At 42.4% G+C, this 27,470-nt stretch overlaps 1 protein-coding gene across 2 annotated transcripts in view; it reads right to left on the bottom strand.

Annotated features, from left to right (window-relative positions):
* Positions 1-27,470, bottom strand: part of PAPPA (pappalysin 1) — a 220,270-nt gene that overhangs the window by 112,837 nt on the left and 79,963 nt on the right. For both annotated transcript variants that reach the window (XR_012711848.1, XM_075260062.1), the window contains exons 3-6: positions 9,721-9,866; positions 8,093-8,392; positions 2,683-2,875; positions 826-947 (exon numbers count right to left, since the gene is read on the bottom strand). Coding sequence is in view for 1 of the 2 variants with exons in the window: in XM_075260062.1 (XP_075116163.1) it covers positions 826-947; positions 2,683-2,875; positions 8,093-8,392; positions 9,721-9,866 (761 nt within the window). In the remaining variant the exon portion in view is untranslated. The remainder of the gene's footprint in view (positions 1-825; positions 948-2,682; positions 2,876-8,092; positions 8,393-9,720; positions 9,867-27,470) is intronic.

Raw genomic sequence — 27,470 nt, 5'->3', positions numbered from 1 at the left:
ACATGCTGGGGGAAAGAAAATATAATTTGTCGCAAAATTCTAAAACAACGACAGCTATGAAGGTAGCCAGAAGTCACAGACTTCTCAAGTGGAGCTGAGGGGGATCATCGGTGTCAACAACACACTGATTATATGGCGTCCCAGCAAGCTACAATCACGGGCACAGTGTGAGGAACGAGTTCAGCGGCAGGCCAGCCTGACAGTTGCTGAGCAGGCAGATCAGCAACGCCAACAACACGCTCATTATATGGCATCCCAGCAAGCTGCTGAGATGCCAGAACAATCACAGGCACAGCATAATGAACAAGTTCAGCAGCAGGACAGTGTAAGAGTTGCCAAAACGCCGGAGCAGGCAAACCATTGACAGCAGCAATTTGCTGAATATAGACGGATCATCGACGTCAACAACACGCAGATAAAGTCGAGGGCAGAGGCGAGTATTACATAATTTGTTCAGTTGGTGCTCTAGTACTGGCAGTCTGGGGAGAAATTCCAAGGACACTCAAGGTAATATTATGACTGATGATGTACAGCAGAGTTATACTACCATACAGTGGAAGTCATTTACTGCACCATGTGTAAGGTTTTGGCTCCCAGCATGCAATTAGGATTGGTTATGGGATTTACAATAAGCATATGTGCTAGTTAGTCATGGTAGATTGGCTGTAGGACAGTGATAGTCTCTAGACCTTTAGGACCTTGTTCATAATAGCAGTAAGTAGAAGACCTCACCACCTCCACCGCATAATGTCTCTGGATTTTTTAACATGATGAAACAAAGTGCCAACACTGGTAATACTGAGTTCAGAATTGTATGTCTCTCACCTTCAGCTTCTCTTGGGCTCCAATGGCCAGATGGATTGCAGGGCACTGGAGAAGATGCATTTGACCCATACTGTACCAAGATCATTTTCTCCACACACAGGTGACATGCTGATCCCAAATCTCTAACAAAATAAGACAACAAATAACCATCATACAAATTACAAAACCAAAAACTTAGCCGAAGTATCAGATACGGTAAAACTCAAGTGGGTTACGATAAAGTATTGACGTATACGTAGCTATATGTCAAGGCGCTTATATTTCATTATCTCCCAGCAGGTGGCACCAAGTTATTACACTGTATAACCAGTAGTCGCTGGCAGATATAGCATGTGCAAGCTGTTAAGTAAGAGCTCAACGACCAAGACCCCAAATTTCTTACTATTCTCCAGCAGATGCTTACTATCGTTTCTTGACTATATTAGGGAATTCTATTGTATGTATTTACTAGCCAAGTCGCTCTCTATACTGTATAGATGTGATTTTTGCAATAAGAACAAGCAGCGGATAATTGCAATAAGCTAACAGCACCTGTATTCTGTAAATGGTGAGACTGGAAGGGTTGTACAAATTCGCTTGCGCAATGCGCTGATGTAAACAGCTCCTGTATTCTGCTGACGGTGCCAGGAGGACCACTATGGGGAATCTGAATACCATGCTGCAGCTCTACTTGAATCACTTCCACTCGGAGAGAACAGATGTTTTTAAGAAATAACTCAAAATACTATTGCCTAATATGTTAAAGTGCAGCTTCACTCTACAATAACTCATAGTCAATGCCACTTTGGCCTTTATAAACTAGGAACCGAGAACACACAAAAAAGGTTTCTTGCTTATGATACCATTAAAGGTATTATCTACTTTCTAATATTGATGGCCTATCCTGACAATAGAACATCAATATTAGATTTGTGAGGGTCCGATACATGGGACCCCCACAGGGCAACTGGTCCAAGGCAGCGTGGCTCCTGGTTATGTGTATTTGGTGGAAGTTGTGCTGCTCACTTGTCCTACAAACCCCGGGCATGTAGACATTACTGGGAGCTGGGCTCTCCTGGAGAAGCTGATTTGGAGGAGTCTTGGGTGTTGGACTCTCGTAGACCTAATATTGATGGCCCATTGTAAGAATAGGAAGACAAAAGAGGGGGACACTGAGCCGAACCTCGCTTAGTAAATCAGGCTAAGAGTGATAATACTATAGACAGACAATTGTCTGCTCACCTGACGGGGTTGTGAGAACGCCACAACAACCCAAAGAACAATCAATATCTGATCCTGGGAAGGGAAACCAGATGGAGGGCAGCAGCTGGACATACCATGTAGCAACAGGAGAAGGACCAACCAACCGGATAGGTCAAGGACAGCGCTCACCCAATTATTAGGAACCTTCTTTATTGAACAACACTCAAAGGGAATGGCCCAACGCGTTTCGGACCCATAGGTCCTTTATCAAGTGTCAGGCTAGTACATTTGCACTTGATAAAGGACCTATGGGTCCGAAACGCGTTGTGCCATTTCCATTGAGTGTTGTTCAATAAAGAAGGTTCCTAATAATTGGGTGAGCGCTGTCCTTGACCCATCCGGTCGGTGGTCCTTCACCTGTTGCTACATTCTAAGAATAGGTCATCAATATTAGAAAGTGAATAAGCAACCTAGAAAAAACTGACCTTCCGTCCTTAAGATGCTGCTTCAGTTGAAGAGTCAGAGTACTGGTCACATGACAAAGATGAGGACCAAAGGAGACAGATAACTCAAAAAATGAGCCAAAGAACTGGGCCACTGTAATGGATTTTGAGAACACCTTCAAAAATGACTCTGCTACTTTATTGTATTGCAAGACTTTCTATAAATGTTCACCTTTCAAAGATGTATCCATCAATGGGTGGAAACCACTCCAGGGTGACTGAGGTAAAGGTGTGCTGCACAATCTGTGGCGCGATGGCTACTGGCGATGGTTTGAACGATGGCTGCCAACCTTGGTACACCAAGTCTAGATAGCAATGCATTCTAGCAACTTGATTGGGAGTGAAGGAGTCAGTGCAGTCATCATCTGAAATGAAAACCGAGAGATGGATATAAGCATTGTTGTGGCACGGTCTGCCTTAAACACCTGAACGCAAACGGAGCCTGTAGATATTGAAATATTTTAGAGTTAATGATCTGTGAATGAGTTTGTTCAGTCATCACTTTTGCAGGATCAGTCGAACGAAAGCTCTCGCTCCCTGCTCTCAAAGTGCAGAAACCAACCTGAGAAATTGGAGGTCATATCAAGGTTCGTGATAATTCACAAAGCTTTTCTCAGAAGAGGCATTTAAATCTCTGATCTCTTTGTCAACCCAGCAAACAGTCGCTTCCAACTTCACTTAGGCCTGTAAATGTGTGCAGTTAACCTAGCCCGGTGAGTCGCACTGTCATGGGAATCTCCAGTTAATGCTATTGTATAATACTAAGCATCTTCAGAAGAACATGGCATTAAAAGTTAATTTCATTAGCTATAAATTCCCAGTCCACCTAGTAAAATGGCTTTAACCTACTAAAAGTAAAGGAAATATACAAGTGCCGTCAGGGCGCATCTAGCAGCTCCACTTGCAAGGAGTTCTGTCATTGATGTTAAACATTTTTGTCATTAGCTTTAAGGCTACATTCCAGAATTTCCTCAATAATTGATGTGCTTTATGTGAGTGTCCTGTAAAAAGCCATAAGTATTTGCCAAGAAAAGCAGCACTTAAAAACCTTTAATAGTCATCATGAAGCAGAAATAAGACATAAAGATCCCTGCGCTAAAGAAACACTGTATAAGTAATGAGTTACCATACAGAACTTTGTTAAAGGGGAAATAAGAGCTTAGAAGGAACAGGGGGAAACGTGACTGCATTGCTGATGATTGGAGAAGCGGAAGGAAAATATAACTGTCCCCATCTGGTGCCACCAAAACAACCGTGACCGATGGAGGTGCCAACGTTGTGTGGTGGTATTTGGCGCCAAGACTTGTTTTTTCACTACATACTCCACAGATGTTCGACTGGATTGAGATTTTCAGAACGGAAAGGCTGAGTCAACACCTTGAACTCTTCATCATGTTCCTCAAATCATTCATGAACATTTTTTGCAGTGCAACAGGGTACATTATCCTACTAAAAGAGGGGACTGCCATTAACGTATCTGGTTGCCATGAAAGGTTGGGCCTATCCTAACAATAGAACATCAATATTTGTGAGGGTCTGATACATGGGACCCCCACAGGGCAACTGGTCCAAGGCAGTGTGGCTCCTGGTTATGTGTATTTGGTGGAAGTTGTGCTGCTCACTTGTCCTACAAACCAGAGTGGCCCCGGGCATGTAAATATTACTGGGAGCTGGGCTGTCCTGGAGCAGCTGATTTGCAGGAGTCTTGGGTGTTGGACTCTCGTAGACCTAATATTGATGGCCGATTGTAAGAATAGAAAGTCAAAAGAGGGGGACACCGAGCCGAACCTTGTGTAGTAAATCAGGATGAGTGATATATTATAGACAGACAATTGTCTGCTCACCTGACGGGGTTGTGAGAGCGCCACAACAACCCAAAGCACAATCAATATCTGATCCTGGGAAGGTAAACTAGATGGAGGACAACAGCTGACGGACATTACAAGGACTTATCATGTAGCAACAGGAGAAGGACCAACCGACCGGATAGGTCAAGGACAGCACTCACCCAATTATTAGGAGCCTTCTTTATTGAACAACACTCAAAGGGAATGGCATGTTCGTCATGTTCCTCAAATCATTCATGAACATTTTTTGCAGTGCAACAGGGTACATTATCCTACTAAAAGAGGGGACTGCCATTAACATATCTGGTTGCCATGAAAGGTTGTTCTTGGATGTAACCTGAATGCCAAGAACAACCCACAGTATCACACTCGATTTCTTCCCATACATTCTGGTACCATCTTGTTTGTGTATCCCTTGTTGACATCCACCGTAATAGTGTGGCAGATGTTGGCCCTTTAAATAAGGTGCCCGCTCAGGAGCAGAGCGGACACCATATCCACCATGTCTCTGATTGTGTGTATGACACTCGGGACCCTTCTGAAGGGCTGTAATAAAAATGTAACTGTTAAGTCTTACCTGTGGCAGGCCTCAATAGTTATACAATGATTCTCTCATATACTGTAGTTGTCTCTTTCAGTTACAAAATTCACTTTGTGGATAACTGCAAGAGTAGCAATATCTCACACGCTCTCCTAATTTCTACTCTTAGGATATGTTCACATGGCGAAATTTGCCACAGATTTGGTGGTGGATTCCGCTCTCATGTCTGTGGCAGATTTCGCCAGGAATCTGCCTCCCATTGTTTTCAATGGGTCACAGAGATCACAGCAGAATGCGTAAAGAATAAGCGCCCTGCTCGATGTTGCTGCAGATTTCGCATCTCGAGACTCCCTTCTGGTTACGTCCATTCCTCCGGGCCTAATCAGCAGCGGAAAGCCGTCGTTGCAAGCCTGCACCCATATATATGGTGGTGGAAAATGAAGAGGAATTCCATGTGAACATACCCTTAGGATTTTCTGGGAACCCTTGGGCTTAGTAAACCAGGTTTGACCCTGTTCCCTAATTTCCAGTCAAAAAGTAACCCCAAACTCATTTCCATTTGTAAAAGGCAACTTTGTAAGCTCCAAAAATGATGGCGGTCTATGGAAGATCCCCTTTAAAAAGGACCTTTAAACAAACATTGATCCAATTTTGATGTCATCAGTTCAGGCTCATGCCTAAGTAAGTAAATATAGTATGGCCGTTCCAGTCCTTTGTATGTCCACCCCTAATATTTATTATGCATTCTATTCTCTTCAGGAGAGTTTCTGTTTGTCAAGAAATATTGTAGATATTTTTCCACGCTCGCTGTAAACACCTCCCGTAATGATCTTATGGGGATTCCATCCCATGACCTTGTTTTCCTAGCAGTGTAGCCTTTTGCCAAGAGGCTGCTCAGCTTTTTGGCTGGGAAGAATCCATCTTGTTCTATGCCTTATCCGTTCCACTTGTTATTTGCTCTTAATCTGCAGCCCAACCACTTCATATGTCCGAATGCTGCACAAGAAACTTTGTAATTTATGTTATCAGAGAAAAAATACTATTTTCTTCTCTTATCAGGCTGTTTCCCCATCTCCCCCTCACTCTACTAAACGAACTCTAACATTGAACATCTCTGCTATCTATATCCATGTGCAGGTCATACACCTCAGATCATACACATGTATAGAAGTCTATGGAGGGGGAGGAATGAGCATAAGCAGCTGCACGAACACAGGTTTAGTATGATGCTGGAGCTACATAGGAGCTTTCTTTTACAAAGTATTGTATTCACATGAAACGTGTCAGTACTTACCTATATATGCCCTAGATAAGTGATGGCGAACCTTTTAGAGACCGAGTGCCCAAACTGCAACCCAAAACCCACTAATTTGTCACAAAGTGCCAACACGGCAAATTAGCCTTAATAATGTGAGGATCCACAATTGCACACAATTACAGACCTATAAAATATGGTCAAATGGATGGGGTTTTATAGAGCTTTCTGCTTCACAGTGGTCCCCACACAGTATAATTTGCTGCACATTGATCCCCACACAGTACAATTTGCTCCACAGTGGCCCCCACACAGTATAATCTGTTCCACGGATGGGTGCCCAAAGAGAGGGCTCTGAGTGCCACCTCTGGCACCCATGCCATAGGTTCTCCATCACGGCCCTAGATGGTCTGGCTATGACTAAGAACGGTTGTTCGTTCGAAACGCGTCAGCCAGGAGCGTTTCATTATGGAGTTCATAAATTTCCATCAACATCAATAATCAAGTCTTTTAAGGAATCGTAACCTTTCACTGGACTTCATTTTCTTTTTCTTCTAGATGGTCTGGGGCTGCCTCTGAGAGACAATTGTGGATCTGATTATCCTCTACTTGTTGTATAGAGTGTATGGCACTTAGTTTCCATCCATTCACTCAGACAGATATGCAAATCACAGGAAAACTTCTCAAATTGCAAAATGTAAGTCATATAATGGCCAGAAATAGAGCTACTTCTCATATATACATGGCAGCTTATCCTAGAAGGACAACTGAAAATGCAGGTACGCTTTAGACAAATAAAGACAAATCTCAGCACTCCATTGAGTCTTTGCAATTTAAAAGAATTGTATTCAATGAGATAGCGAACCTAAGTCACCATATGTAACGTTTCGGTCTGAAACATAGGCCTTCATCAGGCATCACTGCACCCAGAAAGGAGGAAACTGGTAAGATCTTCATGTCAGGAGAGCACAAGTCAAACTTGCAGTGGGAAAGTATCACTGTGTGTTGATTTACTACCTCCTGGCGTGTAGACGTTCTTCGCTTTTGGAAGGTTTATGTTTCAGACCGAAACATTACTTATGATGACTTAGGATTGCTATCTTACTGAATAAAATTCTTCTAAATTGCAAAGATTTAGTGGAGTGCTTGATTTTTGTATAGATTGGATGGATGTGGTGGAACCCTGACTGTAATGTATGAACTATATGTGGAGAACCGTGGGTCAAAAAAATGGAGCTCCAACTGCTATGAAGTGAAATGAACATACACAACTTTTTGATTAGGTTAATAAGAAAACAATGGTGTTCATGAAAACACAAACTTGTCCCTTCAGTCAAGAGTTGGGTGAAAACAGTGGAAGAGTTGGGTGAAAACGGTGGAAGAGTTGGGTGGACACGGTGGAAGAGTTGGGTGAAAACGGTGGAAGAGTTGGGTGAAAACGGTGGAAGAGTTGGGTGAACATGATGGAAGAGTTGGGTGAAAACGGTGGAAGAGTTGGGTGAACACAGTGGAAGAGTGGGGTGAAAACGGTGGAAGAGTTGGGTGAACACGGTGATAGAGTTGGGTGAACATGGTGGAAGAGTATGGGAGAACACGGTGGAAGAGTTGGGTGAATACGGTGGAAGAGTTGGATGAACACGGTGGAAGAGTTGGGTAAACACGGTGGAAGAGTTGGGTGAAAACGGTAATTGTCTGGTGGTAGCTCAAGACGAGAATGCCATGGAGTGGTGTCTTGGCCACAAAGAAGTGCAGTGCCGGCTGAAGGAAAGCAGCCACATTACCACCAGATTGGTGCTGGTGAGAGATCCCCGAACCTATTACACTTGTATCAGTCATTCTGCAGTTTTACTGTCCTTGTCCAAACCATACAAAGCTAGTTTAAAATCAATGTCAAGTTAAACTACGCTCCATTTGTTCTTGTCTGGATGGTATTACCTACCTGTATAACTCATGTAGTTATTATAAGGAGTGTTGAGAAATGTCTGAAAGCCACAGGTGTCATTCCCCGATGCAGTGACAGGATCTCCGCATGTTTTATGCTTTGGAGATGGGTTGGTGTCACGACAGAGATCTCCTGTTTCATAGGAAGGATCTGTTTCCATACAGGGGTCACTACAAGAGAGAATCTCTGAAATGCCACGGAAGACATGGTACAATCCCAAGCTGTGTCCGATTTCATGGATCATGGTATGTGTGTGACCAGGAACTCCAAAAAAAGATGGATTCATAACAATGCCACCTAAAACAGAAAAAAAAAAAAAGAGTTGAGCAAAGATAATACTTTGTCCAAACCACCATGTGTAGAGATTACCAACTACCTGACTATAATGTAGTCCGTCTCTAAGCACCACGCAAAAAAAAAACCAATGTCATATGTAAAGGAAGTTGTGATGATATTGCATTATACTTGTTCTGCCTACTTATGAAATTGGAAAGGTGTGCACATCATCTAAAGATGATTAGACAGGACAAGTCCAGCCCTTAACATTAAATAATAGTCACCGCTCCACTGATTCTGGCACAGTTAGAATTCCTTCTCTAGCCCCTACGGTTCCTGAGCAATCAATGCTGTTAGTTTTGGTGCCTGATATACTATTTAGGCTCTATAGAGTCAGGAGGGCGGTGTCAGGCAGGAGCAGACAAGGGGTGTCATTCTGAGCTCTGACATTGGCTGCCTCTGATTGGAGCTCTGAATCACACCCCCTGCCTGACACCGCCCACCTGACTTTACAGAGGTTAAACAGTACTTCAGGCACCAAAACCTACTGCAATTTTTGCTTGGGAATGGTGGGGGCTAGAGAGAAAATTCCAACTGTGCTAGAATCCGTAGAGCATCGCTTATTAACAGATGCTTGAATTGGTGGAAGTGGTGAAAGGTCCTCTTTATAATATGATATCATAGACTCTGGGTATCCGTGTGATGGCCTAAAATGAGCCAAAACTTCCCTTTACCCAATCGTTTTGAAATAAGAAGGCTGTCATTTCATTATAGAGTGGGAATACACATTGAGCTCCTTAATCTCAATACAAGTCATCGCAATGGCTCATAGGGTAATATAACTAGAGTGCAAACATAACTTCCTTGTGGCAGAACGTCTCTTTCTGAATTCCTGCCCACCTGCCATAATGCAATTTGGAAACTGACAGACCCCCATTTAATTAAGGTAGACTGAACTTGTTGGTGGTTGAAGTTAAGGTAAAGATGGATTGAGTTTCTGTATTTCAACATGGCAGTTTCTTCCAGTCTAATGGGTGATAACCTGCCTTGCACTCCATTATGTATAAGTCAATGACAGTGGGCGCCCTTACCTACTGAGCCCCTAAAGGATGCGCCAATGGTATGTCATGGTTTCAATAGCCTGCACTAATGAAGGATAAGAAGCCATGTATGGACTAAGCAGTACTGGACGCGTAGTTGGCCACTATGGGTGGAGAGGACTTATTAGCATTTCTCTGCTCCCCGACCAACATGGACCTTATGTGTATAAAATCAGATTTTACTATGTTACTATTTTATCCAGTAATAACAAAAAGATTAGGAATAGGTATTTAAGAAATCCAACATACCAAGATGAGTGAGAACCTCTTTATCCCAAGGCCACGTGGCTACCCCTGCCAGCTCCTCTTCCGATGAGTTTGCGAAGAATATGTTGAGCTGAGTTGATCCAGTCACGTTGAGCCGATGCTTCAGCTCATTTAGATCTAAGTAAGCCCTGCAACATAAACATTATTATGGTTTTATGGCCTTCTCTTCAGAAATGAATTGTTCAATGTGACACTGATAATGAAAATCAAATAAACCATCTCTTTTAAGAAAGCTTGCTCATTGACCTTGAGGAAGGTCGCCATTATCATTACTCAAATATTCACATCAAAGGGATTACTGTCAAACTCTAATATGAAATATCTTCCATCTGACCCAAATCTACAGAGGTTCCTACCACTAACTAACACTCAGTAATGTCGAAACACAAGGTCAAAATCCATGTTTAAAATAGTGAGGATAACATTGGAACATAATGGCTAGATGTAGAATAACTGAAGGCATTACAGCCGAAACATATGTTGTCATAAGTACCACACTAGGAAGGAAGTTTATTGTGACTTCGATAACTCTATAGGGCTCCAGATGGTGAACGAAATGGTTTGACAATGTGACTATAAATTTGCAAGAGCCTTGGTGCCATTGTTGTACTGCCTCTAGAATAAAACAAAGAGGCAGACAGTTGTAGCACACGTTATCTTAACTCTATTTGCTTCAGGATACAGATATAGTTGAATTGAATGGTGAAGCAGGAAGACTTTTTTAGCTTCCTGCTCCACCATTCAGGCTGCCGTTAGTATTGTTTGTGGCTTAGTGCTTGTAGTCAGAGATCTGCATTGTGCAGGCTGCTCTATGGGAACCGGGCTTGGTAAGTTTCACCCCTTTTTATTTGTTTGGAATAATTTTGTGGAAAGATGGAGATCATTTTATTTGTGGGTGGGGGGGGGCACTGGGTAGCATTATACTGTGTTTAGGACACTGGGGTGAATTATATGTGAGCTCTGGAGTGCATTATATTTGTAGGGGCACTGGAGAGCATAATACTGTGTGGGTGGCCACTGTGTAGTATTGGGGGGGGCACTAGAGAGCATTACATTGTGTGTGTGTGTGTGGGGGGGGGAGGTCACCTGAGAACATTATACATATGTGGGACTATTGGATAGTATTATACAGTGTATTATACTGTTTTGGCTCCTTTTGTTTTAGTCTGGAGCACTGCTCCACATCTATATTGTCATGGAGACAATATATGACTAGAATATTGGACTTATTACTGAGACTCATTCCACCTACTATAGAGACCGATTTGGATGTTGCACGTGCCAATACTTTTTTAAACTGAGTTAAGAACATATGCCCGGTGCCTTTGTTGCCCATAGTGTACAATAGTTACAGAGATATCCTTTCGTTCTTCAGGACCTATCATGTAATGCAATACACAGATAGCACATTTAGTAGAATGAGCATTGTGTAATGATTAAATTCCCCTGTGGTGGCGCTGCAAAGTAACTGAACACTTACTAGACGGTGGAAAATGGATTCCACATGTGAATATACCGCGTGACTAGCTGCGACAGAATGCCGATGCAGTGCACCGACACCCCGTCGCGGCATTCCACTCCAGATAAAGCCCAATTGAATGGGCCTAATTGGGAGGGAGTCTTGCGTCGTGGAATCTGCAGGAAGAAGGCGCATGTCGCTTCTTTTTCCCGCTACTAGCTAGCGGAAAAAAGAAGTGAGCGGCTCCCATTGAAGTCAATGTGAGCCGTTTTTGGCAGAGGATTTGGCGTCAAAATCTGCTGTCAACAAACTCAGTGTGAACTAGCCCTAAGGACCCACGGTGCAGGCTACGGCGCTTTATGCTGAAACTTTTCCCTGCAACTATGCTTCAACTCTACCTACATGGAAACCTCCAGCTTTGAAAGTCGTAATATTTCCACTGTATTTTTCTGCAGGGTGTGGATGAAATTTACTAGAATCCCATCCACTTTGCAGGGACTGTATAATACCACGGTTTGGTCAAAACGTGGCATTTACCCCCCTTGGAACCCCCGTCCTAAAGGGAAACTGTCCCATGTCAGCATATAATAGAGCTGAGTAAATTGATGTATATTTTTGTGGGAAAAGATTCAATATAACCTGTCAATTATCCATTGAAATCTGTGTTTTTTTCTTTGCTAAGAAGTCAAGGAGGCGGAGCTATCAGTGCCTGCGCACTCATAGAGATTAGGCTGTCAATCACTGATCGGACCATCTCTTTTTTTTTAATGTAGATCGTGAGCCCCATATAGGGATCACAATGTACTTTTTTTTTTCATTTAAAGGGGTATTCCCACGTCGCATACTTGCTAGTCTTCGCTGCTGTAAATTCTTCTGTCTTCCGGCTTTGTTATGTCATTGGTGGGCGGGGTTACATATGCAAAGCCAGCGGCGAGAAGTCGTTCCTTCTATGCCGCTGGCCCTGCGTGTGCGCTCCTGATGCAGCTAGGCATCAGATGTACAGCCTTCACAATGTAATACAGACCCGGCATCCGCTGTAATAGAGAGGCGGATGCTGGGGAGTGTAGACGCCGGCACAGGTGCCTGCAACATTGTTAGGCTACTGCCCTGCATGAAGCCAGCAGCAGCAGGAGCGATGCTGCTATTCCGCTCCTCCGTCTTCCCCCCCTCCCCTCCAGAATATCAGCATCGCTCCTGCCGCTGCTGGCTTCATGCAGGGCAGTAGCGTAACAATGTTGCAGGCACCTGTGCCGGCGTCTACACTCCCCGGTATGCGCCTCTCTATTACAGCAGATGCTGGGTCTGTATTGGCAGCCCTTCCCCCCAAAGTACAAACTACCCCCCCTCCAGGCTCGCTCCCGTGCACTTAGCCCCTCCTCCCACCCCCCTCAGAGCAGCAGATACATCACTTGACTTATGACCAGATAAGTCAAGGGATGTGTCAACAGAAAAATGAATAAAGTAAGATAATGGACAAACAAAGCAGTTTTGCTGAAGCATTGTATTTAGGAAAAGTCTTACATCCACATTATCAAGCAGTATAGATAGGATCCTTGTCATGGGACAACCCCTTTAAGTATGTCTATGTAGAGTGGGAGGAAATCCACGCTAAAATGGGGAGAACATACAAACTCCTTGCAGGTGTTGTTCCTGGTGGAATTTGAACCCAGGACTCCAGCGCTGCAAGGCTGCAGTGCTAACCACTGAGCCACCATGTTGCCCCTTGATAGGACCATCTCTTTGGCTTCTCAATATGGAATGAGCAAAGATTTCATTGGCTACACGACAGGCTATAATCATACAATAACAATCTATACACCAATCATATGACAGCGTGTTTCATGTGACAGGTTCCCTTTAATGCACTTACTCATGCCTGACTTTGCAGTCTGATATCTTGGAGTGGAAAGGAAGTGTAACATGTGCACTGGGAACTGAGGTTATGCTTTGGTTTCCTTACTTTCTGGCTTTAATTAACGTCTTGCCTTTACGACAAATGTTTACAAAGCACATGTTCTGTAAACACAGTGACAACACAACCCATCTTACTCAGATCAGAACCATTCCTAACGATAATGACGCTAGGAACTGTAATAAAAAGACTCATCTAATGATAATATGCTTTATTTGTATAAAGTCTGCAGAGTCCGCTGTGCTCCGCCACCGGGGGATGCAATAAACTAGTAAGAAAAAACATACACAAACAAATAATGACTACACACAATAAACAGAAGCTTTTACCAATTAGATCTCATTATGGAAAACCGATTTCTGATGGGGAAAAAGCAGAAACCATTAAAGGGATTTTCTGGCCTCATATTGATTTTTCATACTGATGACCTATCTACAGAATAGCTTCTTGGTAGGTGATTTGTGGGGGGCAGAACCCCAGACCACGGACAGATATAATGGTGTTAAGGAAACACAGTAGCTCAGTGGTTAGTAGCAGAGATGAGCGAACACTATTCGAAACAGCCGTTTCAAATAGCATGCTCCCATAGAAATGAATGGAAGCGGCCGGCACACAGACTTTGCCAGCGGCCGGCCGCTTAACCCCCCCATGTGCCGGCTGCATCCATTCATGGGAGCATGGTATTTGAAACAGCTGTTTCGAATAGTGTTTGCTCATCTCTAGTTAGTAGTGCAGCCTTGCAGTGCTGGAGTCCTAGGTTCGAATCCTACCAAGGACAACCTCTGCAAGGAGTTTGTATGTTCTGCCCATGTTTTCATGGATTTCCTCTCATACTCCAAAAGATATACTGATAGGTAAAATGTAGATTGTGAGACCCCCCTCCCAAAAAAAAAGAAGTTATGCTGGTGTAGTAGCCACCGGGTGTTAGTAACTGCTATTGGGCTTGGTGTTGTAGCCACCAAGTCAACTATGGTCACTGTCTAGGGCTCACTATCTAAATTCTTTTATCTTTGTAATATACCTGGAGGAAACCCATGCAAACAAAGGAAGAACATATAAGCTCCTTGCATAAGTTGTCCTTAGCAGGATTCAAACCCAGGACACCTGCGTTGCAATGCTAACCACTGAGCCACCAGGTTGTCTTCATGACAACCCATATAAAGCACCGACCCGTGCCGATCTTTAAATTTGGATCATTTTAAGGGGTGGAATGGAGATGGAGCATCTGCACTATGAATTGATGCTCTGCTTTTTGTTTCCTTACTTTCTGGCTTCAATTAACTTTATTATAAATGTTTACAAAACACATTTCTTTGTGCAACCCAACCCTTGTTACACAGCTCATAGCCACCCTGGGTGATAATAATCATAGAATGAAGAATATTCTCAATGATAACAATTTTTATTTATGCAGTTTCCTCAGTCTCCTGCTCTTTGCATTCGAGGGATGTAAAAGTCTATGGCAATGGAAAACCACAAATAAATATCCACTACAAACAATAAACATAGAAAAGTCATTTCCAATTACAACTCGGGATCTAATGTATGCTTCTAAGAAATGCAAAAAAAAAAACCTGAAAAAAACAAAGAGAGAAAAGAGAGAGGAACTGCAAGAATATTGTATATACTCGAGTATAAGCCGACCCGAATATAAGCCAACCCCCCTAATTTTACCAAAAAAACTGGGAAAACTTATTGACTTGAGTATAAACCTAGGGGGGAAATACAGCAGCTACTGGAAAATTTCAAAAATTAAAATGGTCGAAGTTTTTGGGTGCAGTAGGTGCTGGGGAAGGGGAGGGGGTGTTTGGTTGTCTGTCTGCCCCTTCCCTGAGCTTGAGGACTGTTTTTTTCTTCCCCCACTTGGAATTTAGTCTGGCTGAATATAGGGGATCTGCAGTGCTCCTATTAACCCCTCCCCGACGGAACAGGAGCACTGCAGATCCCCTATATTCAGTAGACCGGGCACTGTCAGACACAGGGATACCTAATGTGTATGTGTCTCACAGTCATTTTCTACTTTTATATGCATTCTAGGGAAAGGAGGGATTTACATCTTTTTTTTTTTTTTGCACTATTTTATGGGTGATCCTATACATTGATATTGTGGCTGGTCATAGACACCCCCCCTCCTTAAAAAAAAAAAAACAACTTTTTTTTTTTTTTTTTTTGCTGACTCGAGTATAAGCCGAGGGGGCTTTTTCAACTCAAAAACTGGGCTGAAAAATTCGGCTTATACTCGAGTATATACGGTGTCTACCTGGATTCACGATTTTACCTTCCATTATAAAAGTGAATAGGAAGGTGTCAATGGGAATGGACACAGAATCAGTCTGTGACTGTTTTCTGTGAAGGAAGACAGCAACGGACATTAGTAAGGGTAGTGCGAACATCCCCTTAGTGATGAGTAAAAAGTTGGATATTACAGACTTTCACATACAGTCCATGAATTTACAGCCAAAACTGCCTGACACTTAGTTCACATCTACGCCGTGCGTCCGTTCTTCTGGTCTGTTGGAGGATCATAAAAGGACAAATAGACCAAAAAAGTATGGGTCCAAGAGACTCGTAGATTATAATGGGATCTGTTGGGTGTCCGTTGTTTTAATCTGAAATCACCAGACAAAAAGTTGGACTTGGAAGACTTTTTCATTCTTATAAACAGATGTGAACGCGGCCTTCATGTCAATTTAGTTAATCTATACTTTACTATGCCCCATTATAAAAAAAAATACCGCCAATGAAAAACTCAAACAGTACCGTTTAGCACTCCATTCCCGCTGCCAAAAGCTTTCTTCACTGCTACACAATACCCAAATAGCAAAGCCATATGTGATATACATATGAACATACAGTCCGGGCCAAAATTTTTCAGACTGACATAAATTTTGTTTTTCACACATTTTGCTACTTCGGTGTTTCTAAGATCCTTTAATCTGATGTTTCTACGGTTACTGAAGTACAAGTATGAACATTTCATTTACATTTTTACACTTTTATTGACAAATACATTAAGTTTATGCCAAGAATCAATATTTACAGTGTTTTTTTTTAAGACATCTGCAATTCGCCCTGGCAGGCAGGACGTCAGCTTCGGGGCCAAATCCAACTCATTCTTAACGACCCAGTGTTTGGAGTCTATCGCAAGGTCTGCGTTTGAGTTTGAGGATTGGACAGGTCCTCAACGGAATTGAGAGCTGAGGAGTTTCCTGGCCATGGACTCAACATTTTAATGTTTTGTTCACCGAGCCACATAGTTATCTCTTTTGCCTTGGGACTTGGTGCTCCATTATATTGCCAAAAAGCACTGACCATCACAAAAGTGTGTCTGGTTGGACAATTATTCTTCCAGAAGCCACTGCTCTCCATGATAATCATCAAAGACATAATGATGTTCTGGAGGAAGGACAGAAAGAGGATTGGGGTAAAGTTATTTTCTCTTCAGAATGTTTAGCACATCTGGAAGAATGACTGTATTCAACTGTTTATACCTCTGCAAATACATAGAACTGCAATCTTGGTGGCATATAAAAGCTGATAAGCTCATATTTCATGTGACACCAAAACAATGTTCTGGGTATTATGTGAGATATAACTATTTCAAATGAACTCTTCCACCATCTTGGCAAGGGGTCAACATTGGATTTCTGCATACAAGAACATGCCCCTATTTCCTAAACACAGTAATACTGCTAACTGGTTATCTAAGCATCGAACAGTCTACTACACAGTCCAGTCATATTAATGTGAGCACCACCTACTTTTGACGTCAACGTTAAATAACCGATGGCAGAAGGCACGTGTCATCAGCCATCTAGGTGCACTCATCATTGTAGAAGAAACAATGGATCAACACAAGTATGCATCTATCCTTGCAGACCATGTTCACCCCTACATGCGAATTTCCTCAGGATGATGGCATCTACCAGCAGGATAATGCGACGTGTCATAAAGCTCGCAGTGTACGTGCGTGGTTTGAGGAGCACCAGGATGAGTTTACCATACTCCCTTGGCCAGCAAATTCCCCAGACTTGAACCCAATCGAGAATCTGTGTGACCACCTCGATCGGGTTGTTCGCACCATGGATGCTCAACTGGGTAACCTAGCACAGCTGGCCACGGCACTGGAGTCGGCATGGCTCAACATCCCAGTGATCATCATCACAACATCCCCTCTCTTCCTGCACGTCTCACAGCGGTCCGCTCTGCCAAAGGTGGTTATTCTGGATTTTGACAGGTGGTCACATTAATGTTATTGGACTGTGTATTTGCTCACATTCAGTGGCATTCTAATAGAGTGGATTTTTGTGGGACTATCTGTGCCGTTGAGATGTTTCCAGATGGAAATTTTTTAATTCCAAAAATATCTTTTATGTCAAAGAAGTAACTTGCTTTTCTTTTAGAGATTTGCGTGCATGATAGTTCTACTAAGGAAATTCCCGAGACTTCCAATGGATTTACCCTTTCAACTGCTTGCTCCTAATGGTTTTTAATGATTAAATTTATAGTTTCGGACTCATTCTTTATTACTATCACATTTTAATACTTGTGCAAGATGTAAAATGCATCACAAACCAGTTGCTGGAGCTTTCAGTTTTATCTGTTCCCGTCTTTGCACAATGACCTCTGCACAGGTCACAGGTCATGCCGAGAAAACTCGGTCCTAGAAATCAACAGGATCTACTTCAGGCCATGGGTCATAGATTAATCTCCAGGAGAAAGGAAGTCACAGTATATTTACACTCAGTGGCAAGAGTTGGAAGTGAAGGAGTTTTTGGATTTTTTTTTTTTTTGACTAGAGATAATAACATTAAATACAACACCAAAATTTCTTCAAAAATATAATATATTTAATATTTAATATAAAAAATGATTTAAAAAATAGGTAATTTTCAGGGTTGTCCTTGAACTTGCTGTATTGCATCAATCTTGCCTTGTTTTTAGAATATGAAATAAGGTCTTCATTTATGAGAAAATTGGAGACGACTATAACCTGTAAAAACATCCAATGGACTTGAGAATCTGTGATAAGTGTGATAAGATAACAAAAGTTTGAAAAATAGTAGGATATCAATGGGAAAAAAATCAGGGGAATAATAAAATAATTAAAGATATATATGGGGAAACATTTGGGGCTAGGTGACGTCCATGGCGGCCATCTGCAAAGCTGCCATTTTGGATTCAACTTCACTTTTTTTCAATGGGAAGGGGTCATGTGACACATCAAACACATGCACAATAAAAACAATGGTGTATAATTTTTAATGCAGCTTTATTCATTATCGAGTTATTCACATGTTTGTGACATGGAGCAATGATAGTAACCGACGAAAGGAAGTTTCAGGTGGCCCACATCCTGGATCTTCACTGAGTATACCATAGCCTTCAAATTGCCCCAGAGATAGAAATCCAAAGGGGTGAGATCTGAAGACCTTGGTTGTATCCATATCTTGGCGTATCCATACTTATGGCCCACCTGGGTGTATCCAAACTTATGGCCCACCCTGTATATAGTATTTTTAGTAGTACCATGCTTCTCCAAAAATAAGCCCTAGCTTGAATTTGCAGAGTATTTGGAGTAGGCTTGAAATATAAGCCCTACTCCAAAAATAAGCCCTAGTTACAGTCAGGGCCTCCACCAATAGGTTATGTCACGTGACGTCACTGATGTCACAGAGATAGAGAATAAGCATACCGTAGCTCCCAGTCGTCCTGGACACGTGCCCTTGTCCTCCTGCCATGGCAGGGCACAATCTGCTCACCTGATCCAAAGTCCAGCTCCAGAGTTCTGTCTCTTGCCTCCTAAATTTGCCTCTTGGGTCACCTTTCAAGTGCCACCTCCTGGGGACCACCTATTGGCTGCTACTATGCTACATGGTAGGTAACCATACCTAGACGACCAGGTGCCACCTCTGCTCACTCCCACAGATACAGCAACTACTCTTCAGCACAATCCCCCTGTGCGTAAGCGAGAGGAGATAAGAGAGGGCACGGTGCCACCACCACACAAAGTGGCGCAAAAGATACAGCTTCGTCCCAGTCCTGAAATTTCTTAGAATTTTTTTTTTTATAAGACCCTTTTTTTTAATTTTTGAGAAATACGGGTAGCGGTTTACTAACAGTTTGCTTATTAATTTAGTAAAACAGGGCAGATTATGTAAGTTTTTATTTTCTTTTTTCTACTTTCAGAAAAAGTTGTACGAGGTCGTATTCGCCAGTACGAGGAACCACCTGGTAACAATATGCTGCTTATAAAACAGCCTGCTCCATTGCGGCAGTAGAGATAAGTGGTCCTGATTTATGTTTTTCCGATAAACAAAAAATGTGGTGAGATTATAAATCAGTTAACTGTAAACGCAGTTTTTAAATGTTTGTCACATTTGTGCAAGACCTGAACACTTCCCGAGACTCTTTATTTTTACAACAAGCACTTATATGGCACTCTAGAGAGCAAAAGGCGTCATACATGTCTCCTTCATTGGACAACGTGTACAACTCTTTGTATCTCCTCGATCGTCTGATGGGAAACAGTTTTTATGCATTTGTCCCAGCGATGCAAAACATATAAACTGTTAAAATCCGAATTTTACAGGTTTACTTTCCATTCTCTTAATGTAGACTCCACAGTCCTATACCTGTATATATGAATGAAGTTACCTTCTATTTGTCGTTTAATGTATTCATGCATTTTCGATACCATGAGAAAAATTCACTGTGGGCTAATTCTGTTTTTCATGAACTATTTTGGTTGGATCTGCCAACCCTCTAATGTGTATGGTGCCCCCCAATTCTCTATGGAATGCAAATGTCATCAGAGAGAAGGGATTTTTTTTGTTGGAGGGATAATCTTCTGCCAGTGATGTCTTGTAGATGTCTGACATAATAGTGTTTGCAGGGGCCACTATGGGACATAATACTGTGTGCAGGGGCCACTATGGGACATAATACTGTGTGCAGGGGCCACTATGGGGCATAATACTGTGTGCAGGGGCCACTATGGGGCATAATAGAGTGCGCAGGAATGCGTAGGAGCGGGTCGGTCAAGGTCGTCGGTCAAAATTTCGCCACGGGGTCCCGCCATTCCTAGTTATGCCACTGATTGGAAGTGATAGTTTTTGTCCATACAAGTATAAACTGTGTACCAATAAGTATTTGGACACCTGTAGTCCGAGCGGCACGAGCGGCAATTACATCCTCAGTCCTCCGGGACATGCTTTCCACAAGTCCTTGTATGACGGCTAGTGGTATTTTATTTCATTCGGCTTGGAGAAGACAGGTAAGTTCTTTCACCGATTTTGGTCGGCTGCTGCACCCCTTAGTTCAGCCATCCAACTCGTCCCAAAGGTGCTCGATAGGGTTCAAGTCTGGTCTCTGGGCAGGCCAGTCCAGTCAGTTAACCTGATTGTCACTGTACCAAGCCATGGTTGACCTCGCTACATGACAGCTGGCGTTGTCATCCTGGAAGTAACATTGGTCCGATCCATAGAACCGCCATAATGTAGGAAGCACACTGTTATCTAAAATAGTGCAATAGGCGTCGATGTTGAGTTGAGGGTCCCAATCCATACCAGGAGAAACACCCCCATACCATAACTCCACCTCCGCAGAATTTCACTGGGTGTCCAAATACTTATTGGTAGACAGTGTATTTGGCCAATGGGTATATCACATATATGGCGGTCATGATGTATCAACAGTTGTACCAATCGATATGTATATAATTATAGTACATTTAGGCTGTATTACGCTAGGTTCATCCATATGTAATTGTTTTCATTCTTCTGGTCCACTTGAAAGTAAAAACTGATTAGTTCTATGATGGACCTAAATGGAGCAAGAGGGGCCCCATTGACTATAATGGGGTCTGACAAGTGTCTGTTGGATATTGGTCCTTTTTAACCGAAATCACTGGATGAAAAAGTTACGCTTTCAGGACTTGTTTGTCCAGCAATTTCTCATGGACATGCGATGCAGACTCCAACACAGATGTGAACCTTAGCAAGCACTGAACACGCTGCAATAAACATTACAAGTGGCACTAACAGTCCCATAAAAATTCAATTGAATTCATATTAAGATGAATAAAAGTTTATACCCCTCCAGCAATGACTATATTTTATGTTCATGCGTATACTTCAGAGCAATATCTTTGATTCCTTCTTCATAAACCCCAATGTTCTGTGCTAGGATGTATCTTGGGATCCATAGAGTATGTAACACCTTACATCATCTACTAGCGTTACTCACATTTTACGAACCCCTGTATAATTTATCAATGATGGTTACAGACACTCTAAAGCTAGGATGGCATTACATCCAAATCTACCCGTCTATAGATCAAGGTCTACTGTTTGGTTTCCACTGTATTTAGATCCACTAGTCCATACCTATTTAGAGCATGCATATTAATTTTCTGATTTTTTTATTTTTTTTTATCAATTTAAATTCATACATTTTTTCTTAATATAGAAAAAGCTATATTAAGAAAAAAAATACTAAATCCTGCAATTTTTACTTTAACCACTAAGCCTAATAATAGACTGACACTTGCCAATTCTGTAGGGGTTGCTTTGCAGCAGGTATTTAATTCAGTTCACAAACAAGACAAACAGGATTGCAATAGATAACACTACATCGCATCCACTACTGACAACAGATGATGTCACGGCTTATCTACTTCCTTTCGATGTCGAGAAAACTCTCCCATAGACCTCAATATGTTGGTCTATTGCTTCCTATGGCTATGGGAGTGCTGTAACGTGTATCATTAAATACTGTTAATAATGCAGGTAAGATGGCCGCCCCTATAGTCATGTATATAAATTAGAAAAAGGCGATGGATCTTCTTATCCATTGTTTACAAATAATGGAAGGTGATACATTGTAGAACACACAATAAATAATCCCGCAGTAATTCTACCCTGTGCCACGCCCCCTAGAAAAATATGCATAAAGTGACAACTGGGCATTACTCTTCACTTTGTCAAAGAGGCGTGTCTCTACATGGTCTCTTAGTATTGGTTACATATTTTGGAAAGTGTAAAGACATCTGTACAATCCTCCGAGTAGTCAGTTTATCAGCAGCCTGGAGATTCATCAGTAGCACAAGTGCCCTGCTGGGGTCCTGGGTTACCCCCGTTATTCTGATGACCCTGGCGTCTGACCAGCGAGTTTGTATGTTCTCCTCATATTTGCGTAGATTTCCTCCCACATGCCAAAACTATACTGATAGGTAAATTGGCTCCCCATAGCAATGACTGACCCTTGTGGGTTTTGGGGATGGGTTCCGGTAGGGCATCCACTAACTACAATGCTCCGTGCACTTTGAGTCTCCGGGCATTGCAAACGTTTGTCGTAACTACCGTATATACTCGAGTGTAAGCCGACCCGAATATAAGCCGAGGCCCCTAATTTTACCACAAAAAACTGGGAAAACTTATTGACTTGAGTATAAGCCGAGGGGGGGGAAATGCAGCAGCTACTGGAAAATTTCAAAAATTAAAATGGTCGGAGTTTTTGGGTGCAGTAGGTGCTGGGAAAGGGGAGGGGGTGTTTTGGTTGTCTGTCTGCCCCTTCCCTGAGTTTGAGGACTGGTTTTTTTCCCCCACTTGGAATTCAGTCTGGCTGACTATAGGGGATCTGTAGTGCTCCTATTAACCCCTTCCTGACGGAACGGGAGCACTGCAGATCCCCTATATTCAGTAGACCGGTCACTCTCAGACACAAGGATACCTAATGTGTTTGTGTTTCACAGTAATTTTCTACTTTTGTATATATTCTAGGGAAAGGAGGGATTTACAACTTTTTAAAAAATTTTTTTTAAAGCTTCTTTTTTTCCCCATTATTTTATGGGAGATTCTATACATTGATATTGCGGCTGGTGATAGACCCCACCCCCCTCTTAAATAAATATATATATATATATATATATATATATATATATATATATATATTTTTTTTTTTTTTTTTTTTTTTTTTTTTGCTGACTCGAGTATAAGCCGAGGGGGGCTTTATCAGCACAAAAACTGTGCTGAAAAATTTGGCTTATGCTTGAGTATATACGGGTAATACATTTCTAGCCAGAGTTGTAATAAAATATGTTATTTTTTAGTGAATACTACAACAGAGGTGTCAGGAGCTCCTGTCTCATATTGCTCTTTGTAAGGGCTGATGCACACAGCAGACCCTGTACAGTGCATGGACGCCGTAGTACGGAGTTGTGCAGACTCTACAAGCATTCCACATTTTTCTGCCGCATTCATAATGTATGAAGCCATACAGATCTACAGCAGAGGCCTCGTGTTCCTCTAAGGCAGCCCTAGGACTGTACCATAACAGTGATAACAATGTGCAGTTCCTCAGTTCACCCTGCTCAGGGCCTCCGCACATTTTCTGCCCAGGATCTAATTTTAAAATCTGCCGTCCTTTACCATTGAGGATAAATCTGTGCGACTGGTCAGAGACTTATCTTCACTTGTTGCCCTGACCGAGTAACTTTCCACTCTTGAGTCCTTTCTCCCTTTTCGCAGCTTCGCCTCAAACATCGCTGCGACGCGTTATTTATTCACCTGTTTTTCGTGCAAAATGCTATTGTGAAATCTTAAATCCTCGGATCATGAAAACACTGTTGAGAACAGAGAATCCTCTCTCTGAACCTGCAAAACCATTTGCATCCTACTGAACCGTACCACGGCCGCGTACCGGCCTATATCCCTATAAGTGTTTATAGGACCTGTCCTCGGTGCTTTTATATTCTCCTACTCAAGACACTAAAGTGAATCTTCAGCCACTCCTACCTGGTTTTACGATAACCGTAAACTTTATGACCCCTTAGCACCTTTTAAAGATGAAACGGAAGGACTTTGGCGTAATCCCCTGGGTGTGCCCGGATTTGTTTCTCATTGTACACCATTGTTTCTTATCTTAATAAGCGTTTGCTAATTTTCATAGGACTGAAAGCCAAGCGAGCCGCGTTTTGCCACCCAGACTTACGAGCTGACGAGATCTCCCTTGCGGTTAGAGGAACTTAAGACTCATGTTTTCCAATGTGACATATTTTTACAGAATTAGCACTAACGTGGGAACTCCCCCTTTCGCTGGTTGTAAGGCTAAGGGTTAGAGAGCGAGAGGCCAGTGTGTCCAAAAAACTCCGTCTCCGTAGGAGAATTGCTCGGAATGACATTGCTTTCGCTGATAGTCTGTCTCGCAGATACCATGGTATGTTTCACGCGCTACATTCAGTAACATTTCCATTTCTAAATGCTCCTTTTCATACTTTGTGGGGCCTTATTTCCCAGAAGGGGGCTGGAGTTGAGCTGGACGTGTACCAGATCATTCTCGCCTTCCCTTGAGTACACCCCAATGGAAAACATACTTGTATTTCTCTGGTTGTGTTTCTGCTGCCTGCTTTAGTCAGTTTCCTACAAATATTTTTGAGCATAACGTCCCTTGTGACTTTCTCCAGTGAAGCTTTTCTTGCTATAAAAACAATATGCTGCACATTGGCCCCTAACCTACAACAAAGACTACGTCCATTGTCACATTCTTCGGCCTTTGCTAACAAATCACTCACAATCCTATCTCCGAGTCCTTTTATGAATGTACAGATGCAGCCGGGATGAATCTTCTAGTTAACCGTTTCTTTTGTGCACTAAGATAACTCCATAGATTTCTATGAAGACCTTGGAAAACTAAAGATAACATATCAGTATCACAATGAACTGTTCACAAAGAAGAAATCTGCCCATACACATTGGGTAAATAGTGCTTATATAGCCAATTTCTCCCGATACCCTCACACACGCGAATGCTCAGTTCAGTCGAGAGTACCGTACATGTGTCCTCAATGGCTAGACACTTCTGAAGCCCCTATGAACAAAAGGATCAGGCATATCGAAATTCAACATCTGCTGAAAGGGGAGAGATTGAGGTTCCCGTACACATCCGATGGGTGGCTGTTCAATCCAATGTGCAGCTAAAGGCATTGCTAATAGCCATGCAGTTAAGTTGGCCATATGCCACTGACCAGTTAAAGGGGTTGTCCAGGCAAAAATGGACAACCTGTTTAAGTTTTAAATCGGGACAGTGAAAAAAAAAATTCATACTCACCTTTCTTTGGTGCTCTGGTGCCGCCCAGCGCGTTCCGGTCTTCTCAGTCAAGTGATGACGTGTGGTGGAAGTCCCAGCCACACGTGACTGCTGAGGCCAATCAGACCCCTCAGTGAAGGGCATACTATCTGTGACATCACGGGTGTCTTCCTGAGGCCTGCTGATTGGCCTCACTGGTTTCAGCAGAACACAGGAAGAGACCCGTGAGGAGACGCGAAAGCAGAAGTTCCGGACCACACCGGAGCAACGGGGACAGGTGAGTATGATTTTTTTATTTTTTTCATCTCCCCTGGCATATTTAACATAAAACTGAAATGCCTGGACAACCTATTTAATGTGTATGGCCAACTTAATTGACTTACTGTAAAATTAATTATAACCTATTCTTCACTATGACTAATACAATGGGCTCCAGAGTGCGAACATATCCCTTCTATAATGGTCCATGTGTCCTGACACACCATATGGAAATGTTTACTTTCCTCTTCCCATTCAGAACACATGTAAGCTTGGTTGGGCCATGCATCGATATGTATGGGGGGCTGAGAGAAAACGATGTGAGCCAACAGCTATCTAAAGGGTATCGAATGCTTTAAGAATATGTAGCTATTATTTTAAAAGGACAACAAGCCCCTAGCCAGAGGTGTGAGTATAGGAGGTGAAGCGGTAACAGTCCTTGCCCCTGAGGGGGCCCCAATGGTTCCAGATTTTGCATTGGGTCCAAGAAGCTTCGAGTTTGGTCTCTGTGCCTACCAGCCATTCAGATGTAGAATCCTGGCACAGGTTTCATTCACCCTGCTCAATACAGCCAATGTCATAATATGGCACACAGAGGTGCAGGGCGCTCGGTTGTACCCCTATATGATTTTGGCTTCATGCAGGAAAAAGAAACTGAAATTCTCCACTGGAGTAAATTTATCCTAGCAGTATTGTTTCTAAAAGAGAATATCTTCATCAACCACTGCAATAGAGCAGAATACCTAAGCTCCATAGTCCTCGACCTCCATGCAGACTCTCTACAGATGAACCGGAGCAGGAATGACTTGTAAGTCTCCGTACTGCCTATGTAGGCACAAACTCTCCCTGATGTATCCGATTATCCCCTGACCCTGGTCTGTAGTCTCTCAGTCTGCCAAATCAGTATCCCTACGCTATGCTGAGGAGGCCCAATAGGCCGAAACAGCGCTGTCCATAGTTGGAAATCTGTTCCTTTTGTAATAGAAATACTAATTTGGCAATTAAATCCACATCATGATTAAATAGACTTTTTGCATGATGCTAAGGATGCTGCCCTCTAGAGGGCGGTGTACAGAGGCACTGTTCTCCTAATTACATCCTGGAGAATAGACTGGCATATTTTTTACTCAGATGAACCTGATGAGTCACTGACACCGATAAAGCAAAGAAGGAGTAAAAAAAATCCAGAGTTCTGCTTCTTCATTGGTTGGATCCAGCATCCCGACAACCAATCAAGGAGCGGTTCCAACATTGGGATCCTCCACCCTTAGCTCACCATCGGAGAAGCTAATATGTACAAAAGGAATTGTCCAGAGGACTACATTGGATCCCCTTAACACTTACACGTTTTTACTGTTAAATAGAGCGGTTTGTTACAAGACGTTATACTATATGAAAAGTGTAAAGCTGAAACTTTATGGGATCACTTTAGAGCGGTGGTTTCTCATGAAATGCATCCTCTGCAGTACAATTCAGCTTTCCGTGATAAACTGTTTTCTTTTACTTACCTCTCAAATCCGGGAAATGGCCAGGAAATGCCGCCTGATTATCATTATTCAGTGATTTTAAAGGAAAACACAAGTCTGTCTTGATATATGTTGTTTTAATACTAGGAGGCCCTTTAATACTGACTCTTTCCCCGGGCAAAATGTATGTCGAGAACTGTTAGAAGTATGATCGGAGCGTAAAAAAATTACATTTACTCTTCGGTGTAATATTGTACCGTCTACAGTATTATTGTCTGTAATATTGTCTTATATATAAGACTAAAAGGAACAAATAACTTAATCTATTCAGGGATTGTAGAGTTACCTTTACCGAATGAGTCTTAGACTAGAAAACGTAGTAGTTCTGGTGAAACTTGTGCAAACGTAATGTTATTGTGACTACATTGCTGAACCATGTGGGTAAGAATACTACACAGTGATCATATGGAAAGACTTTGCCCTGGTGGGACAATCCTTTAAGGCTTTTGTTCTGAAGAATTTGCCTTCTAGGAAGGGTTTTTTATAACTA

The sequence above is a fragment of the Leptodactylus fuscus genome, chromosome 11 (assembly GCF_031893055.1).
Source record: "Leptodactylus fuscus isolate aLepFus1 chromosome 11, aLepFus1.hap2, whole genome shotgun sequence".
Classification (NCBI taxonomy): domain Eukaryota; kingdom Metazoa; phylum Chordata; class Amphibia; order Anura; family Leptodactylidae; genus Leptodactylus; species Leptodactylus fuscus.
This window is presented reverse-complemented; position numbering and strand designations above follow the sequence as displayed.